General features: G+C 33.5%; 2 protein-coding genes across 2 annotated transcripts in view; both read right to left on the bottom strand.

Annotated features, from left to right (window-relative positions):
- The window catches only part of LOC149409400 (proton-coupled amino acid transporter 1), a 79,303-nt gene that overhangs the window by 28,028 nt on the left and 37,389 nt on the right, over positions 1–13,886 (bottom strand). The gene's annotated exons all lie outside the window — the stretch shown is intronic.
- On the bottom strand, positions 6,697–13,848 carry LOC149409401 (uncharacterized). Its single transcript, XM_089649741.1, has 2 exons — positions 13,695–13,848; positions 6,697–7,511 (listed from the first exon to the last, which is right to left on the bottom strand). The coding sequence occupies exons 1-2, from the start codon at positions 13,803–13,805 to the stop codon at positions 6,894–6,896; spliced, it is 729 nt and encodes a 242-aa protein (XP_089505867.1). The 5' UTR covers positions 13,806–13,848; the 3' UTR covers positions 6,697–6,893.

The following is a 13,886-nucleotide window of genomic DNA, read 5'->3' on the forward strand; positions in this document are numbered from 1 at the left end:
GCCTCATTTCATTACTTATATTTTTTATATTCTATTTTCATTGTAACTTTTCATAAAAAGATATACTGCGTTGCATGTAAAAGACCTATGGGCGTGTAAAAATTAGATAATTATTTATAAATTAAATTGCGCGTTATTTACAAAGGAATATAAAATACAGCCTCATATCATAACTTATATTTTTTATATTCTATTTTCATTGTAACTCTTCATAAAAAGATATACTGCGTTGTATGTAAAAGACCTATGGGCGTGTAAAAAAAAATATATACATACTATATTAAAATATAACTTATTAATTTAGATACATGTTTAAATTACCCGTGAACATGGTGTCCGTAAAATTTGCAAAAATTTGAAACTAATTAAGTAGAACTTAATTATTTTATGTTATTTTTACCGAGGTTGGACTTATGAACCAAAATCAGGTAAAAAATGAAAACGGAGGTAGGTAGGTATCAAAGATATTAGAAACTCTACTATTAGAACTTATACTTACAAAGATATTAGAAATTCTACTATTTGAAATTATATTTACCAAAGATATTAGAAATTATTGTTACCAAATATATTAGAAATTCTTATATCTTTGGTAAGTATAGTGTGGCTTCTGGAAATTAAAAAAAAATGCAATTTAATATTTTATTTGCGTAGTGCGAGTGCAACAACAATATTTAAATAAATGTGGTCAGCAAACTTTCATCAAATTAAATGAACTAGTTATTAAAAACAAAACAAAACCAAAAATTTGATTACACGCATTTAACGCGGGTCTACTATTCCTTCGAATCGTTATTTTATCGTTAATTTTATCGTTTTCTTTCTTGCTTACATGGATATTTGTTTTTGTTTTTACTATCTATCTCATTATACTATAAAAACTCATTATTAGACCATAAATGCAAACGTAAGGTATATTTTCTATAAGAAATAAATCATTATTTTTTTTTTAATTTTTTTTTTATAGTGAATACCTCACAAGAGTCCCAACTGCTCCCGTCTGGAGCCAGTGAGACTATGGCATCCCCAATTGGGGGATGTTGTGAGGCTGAAGGTAAGTGGGGAAGGGAAAGAGGAAGGTGGGAAAGTACCTGGCTATTCAGATCTAGTCACTAAACACGGCTAAAGCCATTTGGAGCAACGTTTCAATTCTGAATGGTGGTCTTACACCAGGGCGATACTGGTAGTATCTTCCACTCTGTAAATAAATTAAATAGCTAATAAGCAATAAACCTAACGGTTCCGGTATTTTGAAATAGAAAAATCAACCCGTAAAAAGTTCGTCTACTAAATATATGAAGCATCTATTTTTATCAAAAGATGTATTTGAAAATATTTTTTTTTTGGTTTGATTAAGGATTGAATCTTCCTCTCCAAAGACTGGAATCAACCGCGCTAACTAACTGAGCTAAATCCTGATTTGGTATTACCGGCATTTATTTTTTATATTAACTGCTATAATGTCATTCAATTTCAGAGAAATGCAAATATGTCCGCGTGTATTGACGTGATTGCCGCCAGTTCATTGTAATCAACAACGAGTCTATATGCCGAATTTCAGCTTTATTTGGATGTTGGAAAATGGGTGAATTTCCACTTCATTCATACATTCATTTAAGAAAACGCAAGTGAAATTCAAGAAGGTGTATTTAAAAGTATAAAAAAATAATATTTAAAAAAAACACACACACGAACATATCTTCACAGTTTGAGAACTAATAATAATTGTAGACAAAAAATGTGAACAACAAAAAAAACAGTAAAAAAAACATCTGCACATCCGGTCGTCGCGCATCGGCAGTTTATATACTGACCAGCCTCGTTTACTATTGTATTATTATTCAAAAAGTAATATTATCTCATTTGGATTTCTTTTGCGGCAATTATTTGAAACAAATGTCTATTATTAAAGCCCGAACGAAACAGAAAATACAAAAATGACTGTTACCAGTTTCTACTTTGAGATTGAGATAACAATCCTTGGCTATGAATTCGGAGGTCGCGGGTTCAAATTACGGAGTGCGAATGTGAATTGATAAATTTGTATAATTTCACAATATTTATTAGTTTAAAATAATACGTTAATAACTATATCGTATATTTGCGGCACGTTCAAGAATGAAAATAGGTACTTTCAGTATCGCCATGTTAAATTAATAATGCAATATTTTAAAAACTACAAAATAGTTGTCAATAGTATAGTGTTTGAGGTTGAGATTACGATCCTTGGCTACGCATTTTTAGGTCGCGGATTCGAATTCCGGCGTGCGCAAGTAAATTTGATTTGAGCCTAAATTGTTGACGACTTAATGCGTTTGTATGTGTTCATTCCGTGTCATGGGGCATCAGAGAAGCTCAGACGGCTACATTTATATGACACCTCACAAGAGCGTCCCTGCCTGTGCAGTGTACAGACAGGGGAACTATGTCACCACCCGGTTGGGCGGCGTTGTGAGGCGGATTAAGGTAGGGGCTGTAGTAAGATATTTATTAATGCGGGCCTTGAAGAGGCTCGCATTATAGGAGGGAGGACAAACAGATGCCGGTAGCTCAAAATTGCTCGTTGATAAGCTAAAAGTATTGGAGAGAGGAAGGAGATGTGGAAGAGAAAGGTGGGGAAGTACCTACCTGGTCACCAAACACGGCCATTTCAATCAAATTTTCAATTCTGAATGATGGTATTACACCAGGGCAATACTGAGATTACCCTCCAATCTGGAACGTATCGCAAATATACCTTATATTATTTTTAAAGATAAATTGTGAAATAATACAATGCCATATCTGCTTTGTTACTTTTATCTATGGGTAAAACCATCTAGGTGCCTACCTAACACAAAAGTTAAAATGTGTAATGGAACAAGGAAGATATGCCATTAATCGTTGTTAGTTTGTGTGTAGTGTCGCCAACATCATACAAACTAACAATGCCCTGCATCTACACTCCTAAATAGTCACCAAACGTACCACCCGTGCAGTATGGTCTAAGCTCGATGACAGTTGGCAAGCTTCCATGCCATATCCGCTTTGTTTCTATTATCTATGGGTAAAACCATCTAGGTACCTACCTAACACATAAGTTAAAATGTGTACCGGAACAGGGAAGATAGGCCATTGATTGTTGTTAGTTTGTGTGCAGTGTCGCCAACATCATATAACCTAACAATGCCCTGCATCTACACTCCTACATAGTCACCAAACGTACAACCCGTGCAGTATGGTCTAAGCTCGATGACAGTTGGCAAGCTTCCATGCCATATCCGCTTTGTTTCTATTATCTATGGGTAAAACCATCTAGGTACCTACCTAACACATAAGTTAAAATGTGTACCAGAACAGGGAAGATAGGCCATTGATTGTTGTTAGTTTGTGTGCAGTGTCGCCAACATCACATAACTTAACAATGCCCTGCATCTACACTCCTACATAGTCACCAAACGTACAACCCGTGCAGTATGGTCTAAGCTTGATGACAGTTGGCAAGCTTCCATGCCATATCCGCTTTGTTTCTATTATCTATGGGTAAAACCATCTAGGTACCTACCTAACACATAAGTTAAAATGTGTACCGTAACAGGGAAGATAGGCCATTGATTGTTGTTAGTTTGTGTGCAGTGTCGCCAACATCATACAACCTAACAATGCCCTGCATCTACACTCCTACATAGTCACCAAACGTACAACCCGTGCAGTATGGTCTAAGCTCGATGACAGTTGGCAAGCTTCCATGCCATATCCGCTTTGTTTCTATTATCTATGGGTAAAACCATCTAGGTACCTACCTAACACATAAGTTAAAATGTGTACCAGAACAGGGAAGATAGGCCATTGATTGTTGTTAGTTTGTGTGCAGTGTCGCCAACATCACATAACTTAACAATGCCCTGCATCTACACTCCTACATAGTCACCAAACGTACAACCCGTGCAGTATGGTCTAAGCTTGATGACAGTTGGCAAGCTTCCATGCCATATCCGCTTTGTTTCTATTATCTATGGGTAAAACCATCTAGGTACCTACCTAACACATAAGTTAAAATGTGTACCGTAACAGGGAAGATAGGCCATTGATTGTTGTTAGTTTGTGTGCAGTGTCGCCAACATCATACAACCTAACAATGCCCTGCATCTACACTCCTACATAGTCACCAAACGTACAACCCGTGCAGTATGGTCTAAGCTCGATGACAGTTGGCAAGCTTCCATGCCATATCCGCTTTGTTTCTATTATCTATGGGTAAAACCATCTAGGTACCTACCTAACACATAAGTTAAAATGTGTACCAGAACAGGGAAGATAGGCCATTGATTGTTGTTAGTTTGTGTGCAGTGTCGCCAACATCACATAACTTAACAATGCCCTGCATCTACACTCCTACATAGTCACCAAACGTACAACCCGTGCAGTATGGTCTAAGCTTGATGACAGTTGGCAAGCTTCCATGCCATATCCGCTTTGTTTCTATTATCTATGGGTAAAACCATCTAGGTACCTACCTAACACATAAGTTGAAATGTGTACCGGAACAGGGAAGATAGGCCATTAATTGTTTTTAGTTTGTGTGTAGTGTCGCCAACATCATATAACCTTACAATGCCCTGCATCTACACTCCTACATAGTCACCAAACGTACAACCCGTGCAGTATGGTCTAAGCTCGATGACAGTTGGCAAGCTTCCATGCCATATCTGCTTTGTTTCTATTATCTATGGGTAAAGCCATGTAGGCACCTACCTAACACATAAGTTAAAATGTGTAACGGAACAGGGAAGATAGGCCATTAATCGTTGATAGTTTGTGTGTAGTGTCGCCAACATCATATAACCTAACAATGCCCTGCATCTACACTCCTACATAGTCACCAAACGTACAACCCGTGCAGTATGGTCTAAGCTCGATGACAGTTGGCACGCTTCCATGCCATATCCGCTTTGTTTCTATTATCTATGGGTAAAAGTTTGTTGGTACCTATAAAAAAGCTAAAATTAACAATAAGTATTAAAAATGTTTTTTTTCGAGATGGATGAAACTTTTCACTCTTACCTTTCGAAAAACTCAACGAAAAAGTTTCATAAAGGATTTGACTTGAAGACGAAACATTACTTTATCATAATGTACCAAATTCACAGCGCGTAAATATCTACATATTTGATATTATTATTTGTGCCATCTGGCGTCAAAAATATTAATAATTACACATTATTCCAATTGAAGTTTCCTACTTACCATAGGTCGAAAGTATGCTTTATGTACACGAAACACCTCTCTGTGAAAAGCATTGTTTGAGACCACGACGGGAAATTATATATAACGCATACATTGAGGACTGTCTTCAAACTATCGTCTGTACAGAATAAAAATATGTCTTCAACTTCAAAGTATGCTCTAGATGTATGTATCGATATATATATTAAACGGTACATCATAGACGTATTTAGCTGTGAGGGGGTAGTTTTTAAGGGTTGATTAAACAAAATGGCATTAAAAAAAAAGTGTATATAATGTGGCTCAAAGTATGCTTTATACAAATATATATATATATATATATATATATATATATATATATATATATATGCAGGGTGTCCGGGGGTAAAGTGCATTAACTTCGGGGATGATTCTACGTGATTTTAGAAATAGAAAAGATGAATAACTTTTTTCAAAATTCTAACGTTTCAAGGTAGTTTTTAGGTAAAAAAATTTGAATTGTTTGTATAGGAATATAAATATTCTTATATGGAAAAATATTTTAGTGTGGGAAAAAAAAGTTAGAATTTCGAAAAAAGTTATTTATTCATTTTACTTCTACCATCGTGTAGAATCACTTCCCAAAGTTAGAGCATTTTACCCCCGGACGCCTTGTGTGTGTATATATATATATATACATACTTCAGTTTATCAACAGCAATCTGTGGTTCACGAGTATCTATACTAACCTCATTAGACTTTAATAACTACGTATCATATCACGGACACATTAGCGCATGGCTGCACCCGTACGCCGTTGTCACAAAGACCAAGGTGGCCTTTTGTGTTTTTTAGGCCTGTTCTAGATAAAATATTACCATTTATCACGAGTCGTTTTTTCCTAATTTTGTCAGTATTATAAGTATGTAGATGCTTTTGTAACCACTTCACTTATTGAAACGTAAAATACATATTATGTATGTACCGGTGAGATATAATATAATATATTTTTATTTATTATACCTAATAGGGTATTTAAAACAAAATTATATCTCCAAAAAAATTACTATGCTTTAGGTATTATAAATAAATTGTCGATAACAATTTAAAATTTGTCATTTTAGATTTTTTTATTCATTAGGTCGGCAGCGCTGACGTCACGCCAGCAAATGGCGTTTTCTATGTCATAATGATGTTGTAGCCAGCTTGAACCGTTTCGTAATACGCGTTTTTTTTTTCAAATCAATAATAATGAATGAAGATATAATACAATAAAATTTAAATCATCCACACTTTTTTTACGGTATTCATAATTTGTGAAAATCCCCGATTTTCTTGCGTGAGTTTGAAGAAAAGGAAATTAAAACAGGTTTACGAAATTTTTGTTTTATTTATAATACATTGTTCAATCATACAGGGGTTTCAATGAAGTTTTATACAACGAGTGACATGAAAATACACACTTTTTTAGTAATCTTTATCCAAATAATTCATAATTTTTCTTAAATTCGATTATCTTCATTCACGTACATTTATACTTATCTCGATAAGATGCAATATATATAATTAATGATAATTTCAACACTCCGTCGTTATTTCATTAAAATTATTGTTATTACAAATACTCAATTATTTTATTTTACCCAAATATTAAGGTTATTTGTACTACTACATTAATGAGTATTAAAAAAATCAAGTTTACAATACTTTTAAAACAATCGGTAAAATGGGCGAAGAAATCTGTCCAATTCCCTGTTGAATTGTCTATAAACCCTTCTCGCATTGAAGTCCTCGTATCCATTGTATTTGATATTATCTGGTACAGACCCCCCGAGTGGACCGGAGTTCCCGGTATTTCCGACAACTACCGTGTCATCGGAGTCTACAACAGCATCCACTGCAGGGGATAGTGGTTTATTAGTTCCGAATAATATGTTAGAAAGAAACGTTCCGAACGCTCCGGGCCTCGAAGGCTGGTTGCCTCCATGATGGGGCCTGTTGGAGTTGTCGTCACTGAAGCTAGACCCACAACCATGTCCTCCGCCCAAGTAGTTATTAGTGGGGTCGGTGAAGTACACGTTGATGAGGGTTTTGTCGGAGGCCCCGCTCAGCGGTTCCACCTTGCTGGAAGCGCAGGGGCGACGGCGGCGCTTGTGATGGCGGCGTTTCGCGAGTTCCTCTTCCGCGTAGGCGTCGGGCTCGTAGTCGCTCTGCGAGTTGTAGTTCTGACTGTAGTAGGGCCTCTCCGTGGTGAGAGTGAGCCGGTAGTCATCTCGGATTATTACGGAGGAGGCGGAGCACAGAAGCGCGGTGCATGCAAACACGCACTGAAATAAAACACATCTTTTTCATTATTTATGCAATTATTGTGACCTATTATTATGTAGGTCATAATTAGTAGTTCTGTGAATAATAGACTCGGCGTCAAAAAAAGTGTGATTTTAATTTTATCTTATGTAATAAATAATAACAAATTTTCCTCAGAAATCATAAGATTTGTAAATAGGTATTTAAAAACCTACTTACTTAATTATAAGCCACGATTTCAAGTAATTTTTTTTTAAATTTCCAAATAAGCAATTAAACAGTTTTTTTCAAAGAAACATCATTGTATAAATGACAAATATTTTTTCAAACTTTTTTCAGTCAGGTGGGTAGGTAATATTGTATTGATAAAATGCGATTTGAGAGCTTGTACGAACTCTAATGAGATAAAAAGGCAGTATCCAACATGACCACCATCTTAAAATGGAAACTGAACGTAAAAACAAATTTACAGACAGACGAAATGCAAAACGGACGAGTTGGTTAGTCAATAAACTTTGCCATAAATTTTCTAAAATTGACAAAAATTTAATGCCGCGTACGTGGATCGATCGAATTACTAAAACATTTTAAAACACAATCTAGCTATTTAGTTTATCATAAAAAAAATTGTCAATATACCTACCTCTTATGTTTTATCACGTTTTTGTATGAATGTTTCATTAATTTAGCGTAATCTATACCAGGCTTGAATCATACAAAATAAAAGCAGCGTTGTTTTATCAGAGGTTATTTCATGCAAATTTGTGTATCGATAACTTTTTAGTTATGTTCTGTTCTTAAAATCCATGTAAAATACAAAATTAAATTAAATTTTATTTCAAAAACTAAATATTGAAAATCGATAAAATTTTCTTAAATCACTTTTCAATCATGATTCTCTCCAAAATAACGGACATTTTTACTGCACATGTTAGTGGTTATCGGTTTTCGTTCATAAATTAAATATTTAAATAATAAAAATTAATATACTAACTAAAACACAACGACTCATCGCGGTAACGTTGCGGAAAATTTGTTGAAACAGCCAGTTGCAAGGCCAAAGTACGGAATAGTAATTGACTGTGCGATGGAATAACGATGAGATTGTACCAGAACAAAACTAAATGTTTCAGTCTTTGAAACTAGGAATGTGAAGCATAATTTACATGTTTCAATGCTATTTGAATCAGTCATTACAAATTACCTACTTGTCTCTATGAAATTCTTCGTACTGTATATACATTTGCCAAAAACATCAGACAAAACGCGAACCGAGCCTCGAATATGGGAAAGCAACAGCAAGCGGCGTCTCGCCCCATTTGCAATACATATATATATATATACTATAATATGACGTCCAAATGATGTAACAGATGTTTTTTCTTGATAACCCAATATTTGAATGGCGAACTATTTAATTATTTCTCAATTATTATAGGCAGTCTGGTTGTTTACCAAGCCAGTGTGCATAACTAGCATTTAGTGTGTCACGTGCACGATCTTTTTAATTCTTGGGAATGTTTTGTCTCATTTCCATTTCAGACCAGGGCCTACGCACCGGAGCTTTTTAAATGTGTGCATATAGTTTTCTCGTAATAAACGCATCGGTATTTGAATGCGAATCTTATCTTAACTTATGTTCAAGTAGTAGACGATAGTAAAAATACATAAATCTGATTAATATTTGTTCAATACACTCTTTATGACACCATATTATCATCTACTACATCTAGTATTTGCTAAAGTAAACAGAACGAAAATACACGTGTGCGTTTGACGTAGAGGTGAGGCGTATTTATCGTACCCAGTAAAAGTACCGGGTATTTTCATGCGATACTTTGTACTTGTGACAAGTCTCTAAAATACCTGGTTCCAAAATACTCACAATTATTTTATACCGGGACTAAATATTTTTAATACGTCCTTTTGCCAGGTATTTTTGATAGGTATTTTTGATGGGTATTTTTAATAGGTATTTATGATGTGTATTTTTTATGGGTATTTTTGATCAGGTAAGTTTTTAGATTCTCACGGCCAAAAGCATTTTTGTTGTTTGTTTTTGGGGTGTTATGCCGTGTTGCGCTAACTCCTTCTTTAGCCGACGTTTCGGACAGCGTTGCAGTGTCCATCATCAGGGCAGATCCGGTAGATCGAAGAAGATCCCTGATGATGGACACTGCAACGCTGTCCGAAACGTCGGCTAAAGAAGGAGTTAGCGCAACACGGCATAACACCCCAAAAACAAACAACAAAAAAGGTATTTTTGATGGTTATTTTTGATGGGTATTTTTAGTAGGTATTTTTGACTGGTAATTTTTATGATGATTTTTTGCGTTCAGGGAATTCCGTAGCTACCAGTTCAGAAATTACTTATTCTGAATCAATCCTCAGGTCGGTATAAAATACTTTTGAGTATTTTGTCACCGTTATTTTTACCAGGTATTTCTTTGTACCTGTACTCATTGTACCCAGTAACGAGAAGTACTCATAGGACCCACCTCTAGTTTGACGCAATTTTCTTACTGTTGAAAGTATGGATATCACAACCGTAACTCTTCAAATCGCGCAGAGTGCACATCTGATAAACAACTTCTAATATAGTGTAAATGGTTGTTTATTAGTTGTGTAAAAAATCAGTTGAAGTTGTCTTCATTCAAATAAACGTTTTTTGTAAACTTTACACAATTATAAACAACCATTTACCCCGCATTAGTGATTGTTCACCAGATTTTATAAAATTTAAAATACACTTATTAAAAGGAGATAGATTTAGTGAACAATTATAACATGTAATAAAACTGTTATGGTTGAATACATATGGATTACTGTTCAGAACTACTTCATTAATTCCGCGCGCAGTGTGAGAACTTAACAACTCATCGCAATACGATATTTGAAGCAAGCAGCAATGAAGTTGATTATGTACGCATAAAATTTCATTCGCTAATAAGAAACATTTTTATAAATCAACAATAAATGGACAGTAAATATAATCATAAAAAACCATCGCAAAGAATAAAATATAATTTCATAAATTATAATAGCTGATGGAAAGCAAAAAAGATTGCATAAACGCCATCTAAAAAACATCCTACGCCATCTTGAAAATTAATGAATCTCAACAATACATGTTATAAAATAGGTACCAATAAAATAATGTTGCATACTCATAATGAATAATATTATTAGTTAACTTATAAAACACTTATGAAGCCATTGTTCGCAATAATAGCTCCATTATTTGGACCCTAAAAACATATCCTAGAATTAGAATAAATATAAAAGAGGTTTATATGAGAGAATATACATACTATGCATTCCTGTATCCACCCTTGTTCATAACAGAGAAGCTCGATTTGAACACATTAAGTAAACATCTGTGGAACTAAACTTAATCCACCCATGTTGAAAGAGGTTAACTTTTATGTGCCTAACAAGAATACTCGTGGGAGATCCTGTGCACTTTTTAATGCTCTGACTTCTGCCAATCAGAATACGCCAATCAATTGAGTGACTCTACTGTTGAACGATTCTTCATTGACCATCGATATTTTCAATGTAACTTACAAAATAGTTATACTGCCCAAAATAGTTATACTAGCACCATTTTATACTAACGTGTACCTCTAATTTATAATCTTCAATATAAGTAAATAAATAAAAAGAATAGAACATAAAACTCGCCAATTATCGCTAAAGAATAATATGTACCAGTTACATAGTAGACATTAAGACAAATTGTTTAATTTCAATGACATCATTAAGATATTTTGAAAATAATATCATTAAAATAATGTGTAGGTACCTATACACAAACAGACACATTTACTCACTTGTTTTTACTAAAACTTTGGCACCTACCTACCGCCTATTATATTATTATAATGTATGTGGAATTGCGACACAATGCAATATAAGATTTAGGATGGGTTGGTTCACAGAATTTGAACAATTCATCAAATTTCAAAGTTAACATTATCATAAGTTCTGTGAAAGCCCTATTTAAGTTATGTTATTATCCGAGTACTGTTAAACAATGCGCGATGAAATAATTACTTATTATGAACATTCACAGAACTTGAATTTTAACTTTGGAATTTGATAAATTGTTAAAATATTGCGAAACAACCCGTCCTTAGTATTTGTGTGGATTGGGTAGGTGGGTACTATTAACTAAAAGGTGTAAAACATATTTTACACTAGAAAAGTTGAAGAAATGTTGGTCGAAGATTTCTATGAGTATAAACTGCCACATTTATAATACGACTTTTAAAAAATAAATTTTCGCAAAATACACAATATATTTAGAATAGAAATTTTTGTTATTACAATATTTAAAGATTTTTGTTATTCTTTTACTATCTTTTTAAAGGAATTTTCAATATCATTATATTTTACCACCAATGCGGTTGTATTCGTTACCACGACTTATTTGATTTGAAATCGGTAAAGTTTTATCATGTCATATTGTCATGTAAAGGTATTGGCATTGTTAATATGTTTAAAACTAACAAATGGTGTTAGATAAAATAACTAAAATTCAGGTGGGTACTAAATTACCTATGTTGTTAATTTAATTATCTAGATAGTACATCGATCTATTATAGTATCGTAGTGTTGGAGAATATGAAAACTGAAGAAAATTGTTAAGGCGATGCACTACGTCGTGTAATATTTTAAATTGAGCCGCTATCAATAACAACCCTTACGTAGATGGCGATAAGGCTTAAATTCCCGCTTAACACCATCCGCCTGTTTTAATTTATTCAAGAAAAAAACATGGCCAAAAGGTGCCTTTTTATTTTATTTTGTGGATATTGATTTTATAAATAACTTAATTTGCCACATTATACAATAAAATCACAACCGAAAATGGGTTTGTAAGTAGGAGATTTTGATCTTTAAAGCAGTTTTCATAGGCCTTTATTATTTTATTTTTATAATTTTTTTTATTGTGACATTAATTTTTTCTGGGCTTATAAAAAGACTTATCAAAAAAATACTCAATTATTTCAAAGGCCAAGATGTATTCTACTCGCAGTATTTAATTAAAACATCTGAAACATTTCTAGGCGACCAAATTTTCAAACCAAAAACACATGATTTTGCATTACTACGTATGGCATCGCCTTAATATTATTGTTTTTTTAAATATTCGATTTCTTTTCAATGTTTGTCAAAAGAGAACCATTTACACAGTTCTGACATCAATCATTATTTCTGAAGTTAAAAACATGCCAAAACTTGAAAGCAAGCACGATGGGAATGAATCACTGAACACCTATCACAGTTAGGTTAGGTTAGGTTCTCTCTAAAAGATCTGCAATAGCTCGATTACTTCATATGTAATATAATATTACCAAGCCAATGACTTGATAAGATATTTTTCGATCGATTCACGTGATCATTGTTAAACTGGAAACGAAATAAAAATGCAGTTTTACGAGAAATTTTCAAGGATTTCCGTTTCTGCATTCGTTGTATGGTGGGCATATTTCACGCGTTATAATGTATAGAGCATTGTACACTTACTATGTAACTCCTATTCATTACTGATTAGTGTATCTGATATTCTGTGCAGGTATTGATGGTAAATTTAATGTTGTTATTCACATTATTTATTCTAAACACAATACTTCGAATAAATTACAGAACTATACCCAAATTTAATATCTTAATATCTAAGAAAATTTTGAACTATGTTATAATAATTATATTTTGTACTTTGTTACAACAATTTTATTTTGTACTATGTTAAAAAAATTCACACTAGTTCGAATTCAACTGTTGGTAAAGTTGTAGTGATTGTTTGAGTACCTATTTAAGAACTAGTAATACCTGTTAAATGACAAGTAAAGAAGGTACCAACGTAACTTGTTTTAAAAAACACATCGTAAAATATCATCAAATTATTTATTTTTACTGTTTAACGGTTATACTCCAAAAGTTGATGCAAATTGAAAAACTAAATTATATTACAAAATATAGTGAAGAAAAAATATTTTATTTATCGTTTTTTTATTAAAGGCGGACATGATATGATCTAGTGTAATGTAACAATAAGCTTCAGATGTATCGAACAGTTGGAAAACTCACATAGTATGAGGGAGGTGATATAAATTAACTGTCCACACGAAATATATTATAATAAATATGAAAAGGGGAGTCAAGTTGTTTTTAAATCTCACCAAAAGGCTACTTACTATTAAATTCATGTTGGGAATGTTTCTACTTAATTTCTCGAAAAATGTAATGTCACGTCTCCTGTTAGCGCGAAAGGCTCGGAGAATACTGAACGCCAAATGTATATCCATTATTTACAATACCCCGCGAGAGAAAGTATTCGCAAAATGCCTACATTATGCAATAATAATATCCTGCAACCAAATATGTAT

This window comes from Hesperophylax consimilis, chromosome 31, assembly GCF_061612785.1.
Source record: "Hesperophylax consimilis isolate HC1 chromosome 31, BYU_Hcon_1.0, whole genome shotgun sequence".
Lineage (NCBI taxonomy): Eukaryota > Metazoa > Arthropoda > Insecta > Trichoptera > Limnephilidae > Hesperophylax > Hesperophylax consimilis.

What these genes read in the sequence shown, in the direction of transcription:
- LOC149409401 (XM_089649741.1), bottom strand. Translation starts at nt 13,805, where the DNA reads ATGGATATACATTTGGCGTTCAGTATTCTCCGAGCCTTTCGCGCTAAC. An exon ending in TTCCCAACATGAATTTAATA is followed by an intron (nt 7,512 to 13,694) that starts GTAAGTAGCCTT and finishes GTTTTATTTCAG; the next exon opens with TGCGTGTTTGCATGCACCGC.